Source organism: Heliangelus exortis, chromosome 3 (genome assembly GCF_036169615.1).
Source record: "Heliangelus exortis chromosome 3, bHelExo1.hap1, whole genome shotgun sequence".
NCBI classification, from domain to species: domain Eukaryota; kingdom Metazoa; phylum Chordata; class Aves; order Apodiformes; family Trochilidae; genus Heliangelus; species Heliangelus exortis.
This window is the reverse complement of record NC_092424.1, coordinates 20,409,490-20,428,684: the sequence shown is the minus strand read 5'-3', so window position 1 is coordinate 20,428,684 and position 19,195 is coordinate 20,409,490. Positions and strand designations below refer to the sequence as shown.

General features: G+C 40.1%; 1 protein-coding gene across 7 annotated transcripts in view; it reads left to right on the top strand.

The window, feature by feature from the left end:
* Positions 1–11,828, top strand: part of EML4 (EMAP like 4) — a 158,062-nt gene extending 146,234 nt beyond the window's left edge. For all 7 annotated transcript variants that reach the window (XM_071739514.1, XM_071739509.1, XM_071739510.1 and 4 more), the window contains 5 exons: positions 616–713; positions 5,281–5,368; positions 6,587–6,685; positions 10,262–10,392; positions 10,915–11,828. In XM_071739514.1, coding sequence (XP_071595615.1) covers positions 616–713; positions 5,281–5,368; positions 6,587–6,685; positions 10,262–10,392; positions 10,915–11,379 — 881 coding nt within the window. In that variant the 3' untranslated portion in view covers positions 11,380–11,828. The remainder of the gene's footprint in view (positions 1–615; positions 714–5,280; positions 5,369–6,586; positions 6,686–10,261; positions 10,393–10,914) is intronic.
* Positions 11,829–19,195: the final 7,367 nt, after the last annotated feature.

Here is a 19,195-nt window from a genome sequence, read left to right as displayed (position 1 = left end):
TGCTTCTTGTTTGCTTTTGGATAACATACCATGTCAGTGGGCAAAATGTTCCTCTGCTGCCATGTCTGCCAGGGTCAGCAATGTATTTTGAAGCCTTCATGTTTGTTGATACTACAGGCATTTGATCCTGATTCAAGGCAACCCTTTTTTTTTTTTTTTTTTTTTTTTTTTAAAGGAAGACAGTTCAGGTTAGGAAGCTTCTTATAATGTCTGAATGCTACGTTGCTTCTTTAGACATTATTTTGTGCTGATTATATGGAATTTTCCCACTCCAAAGCTAAGCTAGTTATAGAGTAAATACTATTCTGCATTTTTTGTGATGTGGAAAACTCAAGCCTGCCTGCTGTTCACAATTTGCAGAAATCCAGTGCAATCTGAGGATTTATACCACGTCCACTGGATGCTTATGTAAAAAAAACATGGAACTTGCCGAAAACCATACCCACAATGTAAATAGTTACTGACTGACAAACAAAATACTGTAAACAGTTATGTATCTTTAAATACAATTCATAAGCAGTACTTTGAGATTGTTATTTTAGTGATAGATCTGAAATCCTTAGAATCGGAAAAACAAACATTTTGCTAATTTGTATTCGATATTTTGTGTTGTAGATGGCACCTTACTTGCAGTTGGATCCCATGACAACTTTATTTACCTCTACATAGTAACAGAAAATGGAAGAAAGTATAGCAGATATGGAAAATGCTCTGTAAGTTTGAGTTAATATAATCAGTAGGTTTTGCATTTTGATGTTATATATACACTAAGATGTGAAGCAATGGAACATTCTGCAGATTCATGTTTTTCTGGTTTTTGATTTTGGTTTTGTGGAATTTTCTTCAGCATTTGATTGATTTTAAACTTCAGTCTGGGTTACTGCAACCTTTAATGTTAATTGAACATTTCTGCATCAAATATGACTAATCTCTCAGGTTACTGAATTCTCTTTACAATGGGAAACAAGCAGTAAGAGGGAGAAATACCTTGTGTCTATCTGCTGAAACTCTTTGGGGGAGAATATTACACTATTTTTGGGGGTCTTTTCCACCTATTGATAAAATACTCTTCAGACCAATGTAACGTTAGATGATGGAACTTTGTTAGAATATGTAATTTTTAACATTGAAAATGAGCACTATTTTCAGCAGTAATTGTTGCTACAAAAATTGGAATTGATAAAAATAATTTTCTGGCACGGGGTAAATAAATTTAAGTGCAAAAGTAGTTGAGTTTATATGAATCCTTACATTTAGATTATATTGTCTCAGTACTAAAAGACATACTTTTTTTAAGTGTTTAGTTGTCTAACTTCCTGGCCCTTAAGTTCAGCTATCTCTTCAGGTTAGTGGGAATGCCTACATAAGGAACATATGAATGTTAATGGAATTTGCAAATGGTATTGTAAGAATAGGTTCACATTGGCCATGTGAAGATTTTTTTTTTTTTAAAGACATGCATCTGCTGCTCAAAACACTTCATGTTTGTCAACAGTTGCATTTCTTAAGTTTTAAAATAAGAGAAATTCTTAAGTTGCTTTTTAAATTTGAAAATGGGAGGGAACTGACTCTAAGGCTGGGAGGATGTATTTTATTATTGTTGCTAAGATAATTTCTTTTCATGATCACTTTTCTACAATCTTTGATGCAAGACTTGCAGTGGAAACCTAAGGGCAAACAAACAGGTGCTAGTCAGTCCTTTAGTGTCATGTATGGTGTCTGAGAGGTTTCTACCCTTCGTTTGGCTGAGGATGCCCAGCACTGCTAGAGCGTAAGGGTCCAGAGCAGCCTGGGTCCAGCAGCTGCTTGGGCACAGGGGTGCCAGGGTGGTCAGCAGCAGTGGGTTTCCTCTGTCCCTGCAGTGTGCAGGGAGGGCTCAGCACTGGTCTGGGACACAGCTGGGCAGGAAAGTTGTTGGGTGTGCTGAAAACTCCTCAGTGGCAGGGTTGTGGTTCAGTGGCATCCAGTTCCAGGGCATTCTGCAGCCCCCAAGCAGGGTGGTGGCAGGGTTAGCTGATAGCACAATAGTCATAGGATGAGAAATCAGGTCCGCAGCCTCCCATGGGAGCTCAGGCAGTGGAAAAATGACTGAGCTTAGAGGGAGGTCAGAGCAGGGGCCCACTGGTGCTGGTGCAGACAGCAGTGGATGGCTGTACTCTGAGTACAGCGTTTCACACCATCACTTGTTTTTTTTTAACCATAAAAGATAAAATCACTCAGAGATGGCTAATCCTAATATATGTACACCTTGCTACACCTCAGGTCTCTATGAGCTCTTTGAAGAGGTATGACTTCTTTTATTTCTGTAAATCATACGTATAACGTTTTGGGAGAGAGCAAATTGTAATTTAAACCAGCATCTGTCTGTCCGTCCCCTCTGCCTTTTTGGGAAAGAGGTTTGTAAAACTTGAGACAGGATAAACGAGCATTGTTATAGGCAGAAGTGTTAGGTTTTCAGAGCAGATTTCTGTTTAACCGTGTTTTTCAGCCTGATTGACTGCACGGAGGAGCCAAATTTAGCAACCTGGTTTCTGTCGGGGCTGAGCAGCTCTGCCCCTTCCAGCTTGCGCCGGAGGCAGCAGCAGGAGCAGCAGCAGCGTGTGTGCTGTGTGCTGACCGCAGCCAGCGCAGCCGATCGGGTTTCAGGCACCCTCAGCCTCCCCTCTGCTGCCTGCCGGCTCCACACCAGTTTGATGCTGAGCAGGGAGACACCCGGGCACGGTCAGGACCCACAGCACTCTCCTGGCCGGTGTTTGGGTGCTGGCACCGCGTTCCTTCTGGCGTTCTGCTGTCATCCAGTAGCCTCGTGGGTGACCTCCAAGTAGTATGACTCAGTCCTCCTGGTAGTCAACTTATGGGTGTTTCTTCCAACTTGAATACATTATTTGAATGCTTTCAGAAGGATTTTATCTACTGAACCAGCATCGGCTTGTGCCTAAGGGCCGCATGCCCACTCTTATTAATTCCCCTTTCAATCACAAGCAGGCTTTTTGCTGCTGACAGAGAAGCGAGTCTCTGCCCTCTAAAAGCCTGTTTCCACAGCGAGGGGTAGTGTTGGTTGTGATGAGCTGAAACAACCATTTCAATTAGTGCAGCTGTTTTGGTTTTTTTTTTAAGGGCTCCAGCTATGCAGTCAGCAGTGCGAAGGTATGGGCTGGGTTATGAACTTCCAGAATGTCAGCAGCTCCAGGGTAGCTGGTGCTGGCTCTGTGTGCCTTACATCAGAGCTGTCTCAGCAAAGGAGAAGCAAGTTCCCTGCATTTACCGAGGGCCGTGGCATGAAAGAGGCAGCCAGGCTGAAGTATTTGATACACTGGACTTAACCTGAAATAACTGAGCCCTTTGGCCCTTGCACCACTTCAGTCTGAAAAAGATAAACATTGCTAATGAAGGAGAGGGCTTCCATTTAGTCGAATAACTTTATTAGACAGTGGTAAAGTAAGTATTGCTATTCATTGTATATAAAGGTACAGAAAAGGAAAGAGTAAAATGTTGCCTTATCAGTGGGCATCTATGAAAGAAAAATTTTAATATTAAAGGGATCATCCTTTTGAAAATGTTATGACAATGCTGTGTTCTAGTTCATCAGTCAGTGATGGCTTGCCTGAAGGGATTTCACAGCATGGAGTCCCTGACCAATTGCTTTGTTCCCTCCCCCACCGGCCCCAGGAATGTTAACAGCTGCCAAATGTCTGGCAGGATTTAGGAAATGACTGGCCAATTCTTTTCCATGTTGGAGTTTGCTTGCAAATTTGAAGACTCGGAAAATAAGGGTGGGAGAAAAAATCCTAGCCAATTGTGCACTTTTTTTTTTTTTTCAGAATACCAATCTTGCACATCTATATAGTATATCCCACCCATGACTGCGAAGTAGTTATGTCAATATACAGTCCCTCTGAATGAGGCAGAGACTAGTTCATAAGTAAATAAATCTTAAAGGTTAGCTTTTCTCCTAAATGTTTTTGCAGTCTCTGAGGATCTGGGGACACGGAGGTAGACAGTGTATTTCTACGTGTAGTTCTGAAAGCAGTCAGCATCTCTTAGAGTCCTCCATAGAGCAAGTCATCAGGGTGAGTGGTGTGCAGGTCAGTACAGAGACTCTTCCAGTGAAGCCTGGCACAGTCAGTATATGCTGGGCCAAAGGACCTTGTGGGGCTTGAGGGACATCATCTTCATAATGCCCACCAAGAGGAGAGGAATCAACATCTCTCAGTCAAGAAAGTGGCATTTTGTTGCCAGGCAGAATTACTAGGAAGAATAGAAAATGAATGAGGAAGTGGAAGAGAAGCAGTAAAAAGAAATGGAAGGGTGAAAGAAGAAAAGAGTGAAGTGGCTATTACTTCTATTAATTTCCTACCCTTTTCTCTAAGGAGAAGTAATGTATTCCGACCTTATGCAAATATGTGGCTTCTCTGGTGTCTCTCATTTTTTTTTATTATTATTGTTGTTATAATTATTAGTATTACTTAGAAACATTTTTGCACCGTAAAAATATGCTGACCAGCTGCACTTGGCTTCTCCCTCAGAAGCAAAGATGTATATATAGCCCTCAGTGTCATAGAATCATAGAATTTTCAGGGTTGGAAGGGACCTTTAAGATCATCTAGTTCCAACCCCCCTGCAATGACAGGGACACCTCCCACTAGCTCAGGTTGCTCAGAGCCCTGTCCAGCCTTGGCCTTAAAAACTTCCAGGGATGGGGCTTCCACCACCTCTCTGGGCAACCTGTTCCAGTGTCTCACCACCCTCATGGTGAAGTTCTTCCTAACTTGCAATCTAAATCTACTTCCAATCTAATCACAGCAGAAAGTTGCAGAACACTTGTGAGAGTGTTCTTTTAACACCAGTGCTTGATCTTGTTTTACACACAGCTTTTAGGATGAGCAAAGGTTATTTGGATGTGCATGCATTTTATGGAAATTACTTTGAATGGATGGAGAACTAATGTATACTTTATTAATTCAAGTACAAATTGTTTTAGCAATGTACCTTCTGGGAGAAGATAGTTCTAGAGTCCAAGAGGGACAACACTGTTTGCAAGTGAGGAATCCACTGTGCAGTGGGAGAGGCAGGATGCCCAGCCTGGGCTGATTTAGCTGCTAGAGACTGTGGCACTGGGGAGTAAGGAGCCTTTAAAACAACACAAGTTATTTGTGGCAGACCTGTCTTGGGTGGGGAGGTGCTCTTTTGCTGTAAGCTGTCCCATCTGTGGGTACAACTTCTGCTTCTGTTTGAGTTAAAATACGTGTGTCACATTTGTGTTACTGTGTTCTTCTCCAGGGACATTCCAGCTATATTACACACCTTGACTGGTCCCCAGACAACAAGTATATAATGTCAAACTCAGGAGATTATGAAATACTATACTGTAAGTATTAAATTAAGTGCACTGGAAACAGAAGTATGTATTAGCTGTCAGAATATTTAGAAGTCTGATCAGGACTGTACAAAATGCTTACTGACAAAGGAACCAATTTGAACTTGTGTAACCTTATATCTTGATGTTATTCAGAGCTGGGTGTTACTTAATGGCAATTCCAAATATAGCTTACTTCTTTACAAGGTCATAAATCAGTTTAACAGCGTAGAATTTACAGAACAAGTGGCTGTACATTTTGATGTTGGCCCAAAGTTCTGTGGATTGAAAATAATATATACAGTTGTCTTATTAGTGTCAACAGTGCCAGTTATTTGGGGGGAATAAAATCAGGGGGGCTGTGCCACTGTTCTCTTCTCACGTCACTTTTTTTAAACTTTATCTTGGCTTGTGATATTGAAAATTAAGCAAAGCAATAATACTGTTTTAATGAGCTAGTGGCAATGATGGGGTTGTATTTGCCTTTTTAAACATGTGAAAATATGGATTTAATAGGTGGGGGTTGTGTGAAAATTTCAACTTGCATACTGCACATCATTCTGGTTTTAAATTGGGGTTTTTATATATTCTTGTCTTCCTGTGGCTTCAACTAGATCCAAGAGGATTCCTCTTGCACAGGCAAGAGGAACAATCAGTTTAAACATCTGTCACCTTAACATGTTATTTCTGCCTGCCACAACTCTACGTTTCAGATCTGGATAGTGCAGTATTTCAGTCTACCAAAAAGAAGTGTTGGTGTTTATAATTGCCTGTATGGGGATGCAAAGAACTGTGACTCATTGGTACTGGGCTGGTGTGCTGAAAGATGGATGTGTTTTTGGGAAATAATCTTTCCTAGTTAGAAGTTGAAAAGCAATCTGAGGCTTCTCTGGCAGTAGTTTCTCACTCTTTTAAAAGCATCGTTTTCTGAATAATTGATTGAATTTTAGCACATCAATGGAGCTGTTAGGAAGGATAAATTATTCTATTATAGAGTCTCTTAAAGCATTTTGTATCTGAAAAGGGACATGAAGGGTAAATGTGACTCTTAAATACCAAGAAAAGCTTTAAGTATCTGGAATGCAATAAAGGTACTGGCCCAATGTTGCCTCTACCATGTCATTCCAGCTTGATTTTAAGATGCATTTAACTGCTGTCTCAGCATCTTCAAAGACCACATATGTTAGTATAAAGTTATATGTTGTAACAGGTCGTTCACTTTTCTTACAGGGGACATTCCAAGTGGCTGTAAGCTGATCAGGAATCGTTCTGACTGTAAGGATATAGATTGGACAACATACACTTGTGTGCTAGGCTTCCAGGTCTTTGGTAAGCACCATTAAACTTGCTTTGAAGCTGTTCACATTGTGGGTTTGTGTTTTCTTTTGCTTTAAATTGTCATGACAAATAGGCTGCTGATGGTGGTTGAGGATGGTGCTGAGAAGACAGACCAAAGACACTGACCACAGTGCTCATCTGTGGTATATAGAGCACTGGGTACTCTATAGGCAATGTATAATTGATTTCTATTTAGTCCTTAAGTTTGGGATTTGATTTTTCTGCTGTCATTTTAGGCACTGAAGCTAAAACCTTGTGTTTTTAAGTGCTGGTATGGCAGATGTGCATTCTCCTTGCCTTGTTTAGGGATAGGAATGGGACTATGAGTCTAGGTTCATGACTTAAAATCATGAGAGCCCTTTGAATACCTGTAGTCAAAGGTGAGTAATATGCACTGCTTCTAAAGACCGAAAACACTTTAAAGATAAAAGAGATTCTTTCCCTAGTAGTTTATTTGTAAAATATACCAGAAAATTTACGAAGCTGATTTTGGTACTGCAGTTTGAGACTGTGGGCACAGTGACAGCTCTGTTGGCAAAAAATGAGGAGCCTCTCTGTGTGAGGTTGAAAAGTATGGCTCATCCTCTCACTCCTTTAAAACAAAGTTATGTGAGCAGGATGCTGGATGTCTGGCTTCTTCCACTGGGATCAGATACCTGCCTCTTTTTTATGGAGGAAACATCTAGAGCAGGTAAACGAGCAAATTCTTTAGAGGTGAGGGTTAGGTCTACAAATCTTCTCTTCACAACTATTAGGAGCTCAACCTTGAATATCAGTTTATATGCAGAGCAGAAGAAAATCAGGTCAGTCTGAGTGCTTCCTGTTGCTTCTGACACCTGTTGTGCATATTTTAGGACTGTGATGTGCTTAATGAGCCAGTAATTTTAAAGGATTGCAATTGATTTGTGGGCTAGTGCTGACACTCATCTGTGCCATGTTGGTTGGTTGGAGGACATTTTCTTTATTGTAAACAGATTGATTTCCTTTCTGAGCACAGAAATCTGAGGCAGGGCAGGAAAAATATAAGGGTCAGAGAAGGAAGCAGACTGGTTGATAAACTGCACAGCTATTTTTGATTTGTTTGGAGCTTGCAGAAGGTATCAGAAATAGGAGCATGCTGTTTCTAGATTTGAATGCTATTCTTTATTGCTAGTTTGAAAACTCTGGCTCCCAGTAGCCTCGCAAGTTGTTAACCCGGTGGTGTACGTGTTTGTTTTCATTCAGTCTGGGTGAAGGAGAGAGCTGATGTCTTTCCTCCTGATTCTCTGTACCTGTAAGCCTAGACCAACAAGGAATTAATACACAGAAGTCATTTCCTCATTCTTTGCTACTGCAACTGCAATAATAGTGCAACACAAATGGCTTTCTTTTTAAATGTAGTATCAAGATTCAGGAGACACTAGAGTGAGAAGCAAAACTCCCTGATGCTAGTAAAACATCTTTCTCCAGAAGTACTGAAAAAACTTTGTAAGGACTGACTATTGCTTCTGGAGTAGCCTTAGAGGTTTAGCTTTGCTACATTCTATGCAGAGTACTTACACCAGAAAAGTTTAGGTGGCAAATGGTGGTTCTGTTGCTGCTGAACTCTGAGCACTAAGTTTGATGCTGGAGCAGACAGAATAGAAGCAGAAGCTCTCTGAGTCTCAGTGCTTTCCCAGAAGTGTCCTTTACTCCTGACCTAAAAAAATGCAGTGTGGGAGTGCAGAAAGAGATCGGTTTCACATTTAGCCCATTGGTTTTGTCTCTTTAACAGGTGTCAGATAGAAGCTACTGGTGACTGGGGCCAGGTTGGAGATGAGCAACTCCCATAACCACTGTTTCGAGAAGCCTTTTAACTTCTTTTCAATTTTAAAAAGTGAATAATTTTGCATTCCCTTTTGGATTATTACAAACTTTAACCACTCTGGATTAAGTGTGATCAGTCTCCACTGCTTTCAAACTCTTAAGTATGCCTGAGGACCTGGGAGTGAAGTAGATAAAGCAGATAAATAGAATGTTATTCTGGGGCAGAACAGAATATATTTAAACTTCCTAGCCAAGATTCATCATGCTTTAATTTTATATTGTCTGGTAGTCTGGCACCTTTGGCAGAATCTTAAAATTATGGCATGGTCTCAGGCAAAGGGAAGTATTTTCCCATTAAATCAGACAGTGCAGCTAAGCCAACCTAGCAGGTATTTGCTGCCCAAAGGAGAAGTCTGGCTTTGACCTAAAGGTCAGCTGGCTCAGGGATCCAAACAAGCTGGGGGCTGCTCACTTTGATGTTCAGGAGAGAGGGTTAAGTTAATAGGGTTTGGGCTTTTGGAGTATGTGTTTTACTAATCTAACTCTGGATAGTGTGTCCATTAGGCTCAGGCATTGCACTGTTGTCAACAGAAGAATGGATGGCAATGCATGGTTCAGATGAGAATAACATCACTCCTTTTTGGCAGCTGACATTACTGTATTAGCTCAGCAGTATCATCAGTCTGCACCCTGAGCACTTGAACTCACTCTCATTTACTACACATTTCCCACACTTTTGCCTGAGCAGATTGTTTTGAGAGGCTTACTGCTGGCTGGGAGAACTTATTAAAATTGAAGTGTTTCTGTCATACCTAATAACACAGTTCTATATTTTGTTATTTTTCCAGTTACTAAGAACTCGCTCATATTAATGTCTTGGGTTTTTCCATGTTCGCTTGATGTACTGAATGCAAATCCTGCTGTCTTCTGACAAAGGGTTGTCTTCCCTTCAGAGCTGCTAAAGGAATTTGTGAACACAAAAGGTGTTTAATAAGAGATGCAATCTTGAAGATTAGCTTTTTAAGTTTGAAATTAAAAAGAAGAGGAAATAGCATAACTGTTTGGCACAGTCTGCCTCAGATGATAGCTGAAACTTCAGGAAACTGTTTTGAAGTTAATTTGTTACCAGCTGATGACAGTATTTATATATAGTACTCAGGAGAAACTTAAAATTAATTCATTTTGCAATATTTGAAAATTTTAAAATAGTGTATATTTTTCAGGTTGTTTTTATTGATGCAAGACCACTAAAATATTTCTGAATACTTTCCTTAGCATTTCATGTCTTTATTTAATGAATTACCTACAGTGTGCTTTATTGGCATTGCAACAAGCTTAACAAGCTCCTTTTCTTATTCTTTAGAAAAAATAATGTTCTTACTCCACCCACTGAAGAATGAAAATCAAAATAACTTCACAGTTTAACACTATTTGCCATTTTGCTTAAAACCAAAAAGAGATACCATGGGAGACTAAAAAAGATAAGGCAATTTTAAGTTGGCATTTTTGTGCTGTACAAGCCAGTAGACAGCACATTTTGTATTTTACTGAAGTCAGTGATGTATTCTCGACAAGGCTGAGAGTTTGGGGGGATAGAGGATGGCAGAGTGTCATTAGACTAACAAAATATTAATGACATTTAATGCAGTGCATAACCCATTTTACTGCTAAATGTCTTATTTACTTTTTGTTAAGCTTTCATTTTCTCACAGCTTTGTAGGTTTAAGGTTTGCTTCTGGATTGTCTTTTTAAATTTGTTTCTAAAATTACTCTCTCTCGTAGGAGTTTGGCCCGAGGGATCGGATGGGACAGACATAAATGCCCTTGTCAGGTCCCATAATAGAAAAGTGATAGCAGTTGCTGATGATTTTTGTAAGGTCCATCTCTTTCAGTATCCCTGTTCCAAGCCAAAGGTAAGTCTAGACCAGCCTAGTCTGTGTTCTCGTTTGCATTGCATGAAGCTTTCCTTACCAGGCACCTGCTTCCAGCTCAGTCTTTTTGGAACCTGGCAGCCAAATGACTCATTCAGATCTGCGAAGAGTACTAGAGACAATGGTTTTCCCCATTAAGCCTATATTTAAAAATCGAACATATAAATTGTACAAAATCTAAACCAATATACCTGAAAGTGAAGGAGCAGTAGTTATCCTTATGTTCTGAGCAGAGGCTTGAGGTGTGATGCTCAAGCTGGCTTTGGTGTCAAATCCATTACCTTTTGTATGAAGATCTTGATCTGTCCCAAGTTACACACCTCAGAAAGAGAAGATATATTAGGAAGGGGGGAAGAATAATAGAAACATTTACTCCTACCTGAATAAAGAGCTCTCTTGAAGGGCTAAACCCCATCATGGTAGTAGTTTTGGATTTTCAAAAAAAATGTATCATGTTCTCTTCCAGGCAAGCATGGGATTAATCTTTCTGCTTTTTTCCAATAGGCTCCAAGTCACAAATACAGTGCTCACAGTAGTCATGTGACAAATGTCAGCTTCACTCATAGCGATGGTCACTTGATTTCAACTGGAGGGAAAGACACGAGTATTATTCAATGGAAACTTGTGGAGAAGGTTACTCTGCCCCAAAATGACATTGTTGTAGACATCGGTGCAACCAAAGTGCCCATCCCCGCCAGTGAAAACGCTTTACGGTCTCCTGCACCTCTTCCACAGCCTTTTAATGAAATGAACCAAAACGAAAGTGTAACTGGCAGCTCTCCAACTTCTTTGGAGAGCAACTTGGAGCAGTCTGCAGAAGCCAGCGAAGAGCAAAGCGAGGAGCAAAGTGAGGGGAGCAGCCTGGACCCTGCCGAGCCAAGCTATGAGGACCCCTCCAACGAGACGAGCGAGGAGCACAGTGAATCCACGGTCACTGAAGAGCAGCAGGATAACTCACCAGAGTCTTAATGCTCCCAGCTCAGGCAGTTGTTATTTTCCCTTGGTGTGCGTGCTTTCATTACAGGGTGAGGGTTCAAATAGGGAAAAGTAGCTGAGATTCATGACCACTCCAGATTTTTGAGTTTCAGTGAGATTTTTAGTTTGAGCTTCAGTTCGATGTGTGGAACCATCCCAAGGGCCCGACTTGATGGTCTGTGTCAAGATCTGGTCACAGTTAGTAGTGGACAATACCATAGATCCATTTCAGTTCTGAAATTGCTGTCAGGAAGTGGCATGAAATATATACTGGAAAAAGGGTTAGCTCTGAGAATTAGCTGAAGTAGACCACCTTAACTATGTGGAAGTGCTTTCTGAAAGAACTAAGCTGATGGGAAGTGCTGAGCTGTTGTAGCTGGGCATTACTGTGCTGCTTTTTTCCAGATGTGAAGACAAGCAACAACAGAAAAAAAAAAAAACAATCAACCAAAAAGCTCTTTGGAGGGCTGTTTTCCTTTGTTTTTTCTTAATAAGAAAAAGAGAGGAAAAACATTTAACAGTGCCACATGTATGGCAATGCCTTCTTGATCATTATGCAATTTTCTAACACTACTAATTCCAAGTGGAGTCTGGATGTGCTCGCAGTTGGTCTGCCCTGGGTGCTGCTAGTTCTAAGGCAAATCCTGTTGAGGAACCGTGCCAGCTGTTCCATTGTCACAGACTAATTACAGACTAACCAAATAATGGCATCTTTCACTTTTCATGACCTGAAAGTTGATTTCAACTGGAGGATGTAATTGTCTCTTCAAAGAATTGCTTGCCTAGAGAATTTGAAACGTAGGAGAGTCTTTAGAGGGATTTTGATGTGAACAGCAGAGGAAGCATGGCAAGAACACAGAAGTCAGATGGGCTCCAGAGTTAAACTTTTAAGCCTTCAAGCAGAACTTGCTCCATCCCAGTAGGAGAAATATAAATACGGTTAACTTAAATTATTAAATTGGTGCTTAGGATTAGTATATTATGTTGATGGTTTTTTTCCTCCTGACTTTTTACTTTTTAGAGGTAACTCTAAGAATAATTAAACTTAAATCTCTTGGTTTTGTTTGTTTATTTTGTTGGGTTTTGGGGTTTTTTGTTTTTTGGGGGTTTTTTTTTGTTCTTCCCCTGGCTTCTTTAGCAGTTGTGATAGAAGTATTCAGTAATTTAGATGATGATGTGATTTTTTTTTTTTTTTAATTTTTTTTTTCCTCCTAGACTTGCAGTTCTATTATTTTTGTGATTTTTGTTTCCACTCCACCCTTCCTTGGGTTGCTCTAAACCATGCAGCTCTCACGTGGCTATACCTGGCCAGTTACGGGATATCTTGGCATTTGTTATGCATTTGGAAAGTACTTTTTTTACAAAGTTTGTCAGATAGCTACATTTTTTTTTCTTAAGTTCATATGTTTCCTACTTTAAAAAGATATAGTTTTACTGACAGATATCCATTTCCTATGTACTTGTTTATATTTTGATTACATAGAATTTTCTTTTTTAACTTGCTGCATCGTGCTGGTATTTTAGTTCCTAGTTAGAGTATCATGTTTAGAAACTTTGGATGAGTTCATAAGTCTTAATTGTGCAAGCGTTTACGTGATTGTGCCATTCCAAAGTGCATCAAAACTGTCATTCCCTTACTAGTATCTTCTCAGGAGAAATGCTACAGATCAGGTATTTAGTCATCATTTGGAAAGATAAAAACAAATGGACTCCCAAAGGACATTTAGAACATTTATATATAAAATATATAAATATATATATATACACACATATATATATTAAAAAAAAAATATCCTCTTGTTTACAACAGTTCCAGAAAACCTCAAAGTAGTTCCCTTCAGATGGAGGGAGTTAAGGATTCCAAGCAACCCGTCTCTTTAAAGCTATGCTCTGTACATAGAGTTTTACTGGAGAGCTCTAGCATGCCTGACTTGCAGATTTTCCAAATAGCAGCAATGGAAGATAAAGGTCAGCTCATAAAAGTACTTGGTTCCAAATGAGGAATTTGCTGTAGGGTTAGAAAATAATCTTAGTAAAGGAGAAAGGATTTTAGAGCTAACTAGGCACAGAGCTCTCTCTGTCATTTTTATGAACTCCACGTAAGCAACACATTTCTTTTTGGAACATCTGCCACCTGGGGTTGCCATGTAAAGTGAGAGTTATAGTTGTGATAGTCTTGTGTTTGTAGTTCAGAAGACTCTACTAATATGCAAAAAGCCTTACAGCTTTCAATTGCTGGCAACTACTGTTTAACAAATAATTAAATCTGTGATAATGGATGGAAATGGGTGGGATTATGTAACTGTAGATGTTTTAGAAAAATAATTGTGAATGAATTATGATAAAGAGTGTTTCATGTGAAGATGTTTGAGCCATTTCTATCATGCATTCCTGTCTCAAGGCAGAAAATTTTGAAGATTAAAAAAAATAAAATAATCAAAATAATATGTTGCAGTGTCTTTCTCTGTTCTAGTTCCTCCTGTGTATGAAGCGCATGATGTGATGGTAGTTGAAATGCCTGCGTCTTTGATTTTGAAAGAACCTTTTTAACTTGTGCTTTTTTCCTAACCTCCCAGGCTGCCTAAAAAGGAGTTAATTCATCATCATGAATAATGCTGGCACTCCCCAGTATTGATCTTGTTTACTTTTTGAAAGAGTTATGACATTTCCCTTTTCCATTTTTTATTATTAGCCTACTACCACTATCCTACTGTAGCTATTTGATGCAGGGGATTACAGATAGGTATTTGTCCTGATGCAATGTGCAGTCTGCCTTCCATGATTCTGCCAGAAGCTCTCTTCTGGATGTACAAGCTTATTTTAGATATATAGCACGTTAAATACCATGGTGCTTCCACAATCCTGATAGTCTCTGTCCAACTGCAGATACCAAAGGCCACGGTATGCTTAATATATTCCTTGTGAAAGATTCTCAGTCTTTTAAAAATGCTTTGAATCGTCTCCATTTCTTGCAGATGGTTTCTGTCCTTCACAGAAGGGGATGGGTGGGGGTGAGAAGAAAGAAACCCCCGAGATGGACAAATATCCCTTACTTATCCTCCACCACTTTGCACGGGGGAAGCTGTGCAGCTCTGTGTTTTTCTAGGCTCTGCTTCTCTGTCCAGATTCAGTACTAGGCTTCTCTTGCCTCTTTTCCTGGGATGCTTGGTAAACCAAGACTCTGCCTGAAGAGCAGCTCATCTTCTCAGACCCTCCCTCAGTGTGTAGGCAGGATGGTTCTCCATGTACCCCCTCCTATTTGGGACAACAGCATCTGCTGCCCGCTTGGGTAGCTGCAGCCACTGGTATTTGTCAAGTAGAGCTGAAGTTCACAGTGGAAGCTCTGCTGAAGCATTAAGCTGTAACAGCATCCTGGTTTACACAATTAAAATGTTTGATTAGGTTGCATGGTAAAATTCTTGAATGTTAGGGAATGCCAGGCTTCTGGATTCTTGCACTGTGAATCCTTATTGGAGGCATGTCCTGCAAAGTGATACTACGTATACTACATATAAAGGGCACTTTTCAGGAAATGGCCAAAATCCTTCAGGTGCTGTCTCCTCATAGAAGTCCAGGATAGGTGAAGAAGAGGCTGGAGGCATGAATGGGTAATGATGAAGCAAGTATTTCTTTGGTTTTATCTTACTGTAATTCTCATTATACGTAACAAGTAATTACCCCTAGAATGCATGTATTCTGGCTTTGTCTCTGCAAATAGGGCAAAAAAAATTTTTTGGTTGTTATATTGATTACAGGCCACACTGAACAGTATGTTGAATTTTCTAGTTCATGCTTTACCTCATGTGTCACACCCCCTTTTATTTCCTTCAGCTCGGTGTAGTATTTCAGTTGAATCAGGATAAAGTAAGTAGAATGTCCTTGTGAAATTTAAGCTTGGACATAGCCAAACAAACAACAAATTCTCCCTTCTGTGTCCTCATGCCAGTAAAATGTTGATTCCTGGAAATGAAAGGATTGATATTACATGAGGTGGATTTTACTTGTGTGATATTTGTGGTCCTTGTTTGCTTTCCTTTTGAGCAAGTCTGAGCCTATTGCCTAATCTTTGTCTAACAGATGTTTTATGTACTAATACTTTAATCAGTTGAGAATGAAAAACTGCTTACAGTGGGATTATACAATTTGGAAGACTGGGCAGTGTGCACTTTATGAATTTAATATACATGGTCGTGTGCATACACATACACAAGCATCAAACAGATTTGAGTGCTTAAGGCCATTTATTTGTTGTTTTTGGAAAGAGAAGCATGGATGACTTCATGCCAGAGTGAACTAAGAATGTTTAGGAGCACAGGAAAAAAGCATTCCCATCAGGATGGTGAGAGGACTGGATCCAGGCAGGACTGGAAGAGGGGGCTCAGTGGTGGGATAGTGGATTCTCTGATACTCTCCTGTGCTGGTCTGGCTGCCCCCTCCATTGGGATGGGCTCAGGTGAAGCTCCTTATGCATTGTCTAAAGGTTGAGGTCCCATAAGTGACATCTTACAAATGCAGGATGTTTTCAGATAAATGAAAAAACCCTTTAGAGGTCTGCTAACCTCCTCAGCTTAAACTTCCTTAGTTACCTTAAATTCCCTCTAGACCTCAGATGCCACTTCATAAAGTGAGACAAACTTGGAATTGGGAAGCTTGGCTGCCTCCTGGCAGTGCTGGGGAGAGGAAGGAGGGATTAAATGGTTAATTAAGGAGAGCGTTCAGAGAATGGATTCTTGTCGTTGAAAAAAGAGGGAATGAAACTAACTAAAAAAACCTGATACGTTACCAAGTACAGTACATGACTAAAATGATTTATTCACAAAAAGAGCAAACTGATTTTAAGGAGAGAAGGGGACCCTGTCTCTGGATAATTAAAAAAAAATTATTATTATTTTCCCTGTCCCCCACCAGAAATTGCTCTCTGTTAGGTGTATCCGTATGCTGGAACCTACAAGAGCTTTAATTTTTTCTAAGTACTGGGCTGTTTACAGGGTGGGTTTGAGAAACTTCATGATCGTGCAGATTTTGGCCAGGTTTTATCTTGTTTACTTTATAAGCAATTCTAGAAAATTCATTTTCGTCCAAAAAAGTTCTGCTAACAACCCAAAACCTGGTAAGACTCTAAGTCATCCAGGTCTATGTGTTTTCTTATAATATCCTTCAGATTTAAGTGGTTCCTGCTTCATGAGCAGCCTCTGCCATGTGCCTCTGTGTCCATGACATTATTTTACTCTCCTATAACCACCATAGTTTGTTAGTTCCTTGGGACTGCTGTAAAAACACTTTCTATAAAGTCTTAAAGACTAAAACCTATGTCCTAGGTAAAAGGAACTTGGAGCAGACTTAGTGGTGTTACGCACCACAAACAAACAACAAAAAACCCCAAACAAAACACAACAGCTTGAGCTGTTTCATCTGAATTTAGCAAGGTAGATAAAAAAAATTTTCAATTTAACAGCAAAAGAAGAGGGAGCAAGCAGAGCTGTGCAGTGTTGTGCGTGCAGCAGAGGTAGCTGTATGGCTGTGTCACTCTTACCACATTTTTTCTGGTCCAGTGGTGGGTCTGAGTGGCAACCCTGCTATGGGTGGGCACTCTCTTCTCTAGCAATGCAGAAGATTCCAGCAGATGCAGATTTTCAATGGGCTGCCTTTCTTTCAGCATTGCTTTCATTGGAATTCTTCCTCGAAGATTTGGACAACACAGAATTAAGGCTGAAGAGAGCAGTCAAAATCTTCCCTGTACAAAGGTATGCAACGTTACCAGAGATTTGTCATGAATGTTTAATGTGAAATGGCTGCAGTATAGACAGGGTGCTTGAAAGGATCTTCCTTGCCTGGAATTTAGTAAATGGAAAATTAAATGTCAGTTGAGTATGTAAACCTGGGCTCCTTATGTCAAAGGCTGCAAAGCCCTTTCCAGATGGGTTCACAAATCAAGAAATCCAGAATCCTGTGCATTTTTGTGGTAGCTGGGAGGGAAACAGATGTGAAGCATTTCAAACTTTAAAAAGCTTACCTAGGAGGGATTTTTCAGGACAGATGTCCATTCCACCCTCTGTCAGGACTTTACAGATCTGCTTATCTTTTCTGTGTGTATTTTTTTTTACACATTTTAGTTCTTTAGTTTTCATTGGATCATTATTTGTATTACTTAGCATTATTTATATTTGTTTCTCATCATATTTGAATTAGATTCAATAATTCTTTAGGGAGGAAAAAAAAAAACCCAACACAACTCCAAACAACTTCACAAATAATTCTCTTCCAGATTACTCTATCAGAGGCAATCCTAGACCTGTGCCTTTGAAACATCTTCCCATGAGTTAGGCCTTTTTCTCTGATAGATTTTTTTTTTTTTTCAGCTATATATAATGTTTCAAAATGGTTTTTTCTCTCTTAAGAATATGACGACCTTCCAGGTTATTTCCAGCAATTAAATCAGAGACTTCCTCCCTAACCATCGAAGAGGGGAATGGCTGCAATGCTCATAGCCCTTCTGACTTCTGAAAATTTTGGCTAAGGCTTCAGCTGTCACAACCAAGCCATCCCATGTCACCCCACAGCAGGTGGGGGGCTCCCCAGCCCACAGTGGCTTGCAGAGCACTTTCAAGGTCCCCCTGCTTTGGTGAGCACTGTGCCATGGCTTGCTGTCCTTACCAAGCCCTGTGATGTTCTTGGTGAATTTTTTCTTCCTCAGGTTACTTTCTCCAAAACTGTTTCCAGTTTACCTGCACCGGTCAGACTATCACAATCTGTGGATTTCTCTAAGAGGAAGGGGGGAGGTATTTACATGCAGCAGTCTCAATTCCTGCTTTGATTTTTAGATTTTTACCACCTTTTTTTTTTTATTTTTTATTTTTCTCTCCTTCATTCGTGCACAAATTTAAATTTGTTTGTCTGGAAATAGGCAAGGAAACACATTGTTACGAAGTCTGACATAAGTTTGAATGGAAAGCTTATTCCTAAAGCCTATTCCTATGCTCCCACCCCCCCATCACTTTGGATTTTCACCAGTGTCAGAGACTTTATTGTCCCAGATAGCGTGAACAACATTTTGGTTTAATTCTGCTCTAAGGGATAAACTAGGGAGACCACAGGCTGCGTTCCATTTTTGGGTCCTGAATTATTGCCAAGTAAAGTATCTACATGCACTATCTCCCCAAAATCACCCTGTGGGAATACGTAATAACCCTGCAGCAAATAGCAGAAAGGATTTTTGTGTGCAGGGGTCAAAGGCTGCAGATGGGGAGAGTTCCATAAACAGCTTATTTGACAGTCCAGCTTTTTTCTGAATTGAAAACTTCTAGAGATTTGTCTTGCTCTAAGTCATGGGAAATCAGGCCCCAAGTTTTAGGCTAGGTACATCTGCATGGAGCTGTATGTGCAGAGAGCTTGGTCTGGGTGTACTCTGCTCAGTGCATGCATTCTTGTGGCATATCTGTCATGCCACATCTCTGTAAAATATGCACTTATGAAATGGAGGGAATGAAAATCACGTGTGCAAAGGAATGGGCAAGTTTTTGATCAGCCTAACAGGCAGCTCTTCTGTAATCCTTAACCTGATTTGTTTGTTTTTCCTCGTTCCTTCAAATGTTCAAAGGTTTATTCCTGGTAATTCTAAAAAGAGTTCCAGTCCAGAGTAATTTTCAGGGTAGAGGCACGTTTAAACAGCAATAAAATGCCTCATTTTTTCCTCCTGTGGTGGGAAATCAGTCAAGTTACTGCTGATGCTTGAGTGAGGCTGCATGGTTACTGAATAGAGTAATGAGGAAAAGCCAATTCTACATAGTAAGGGCAAGTAAAACCCAAGTGC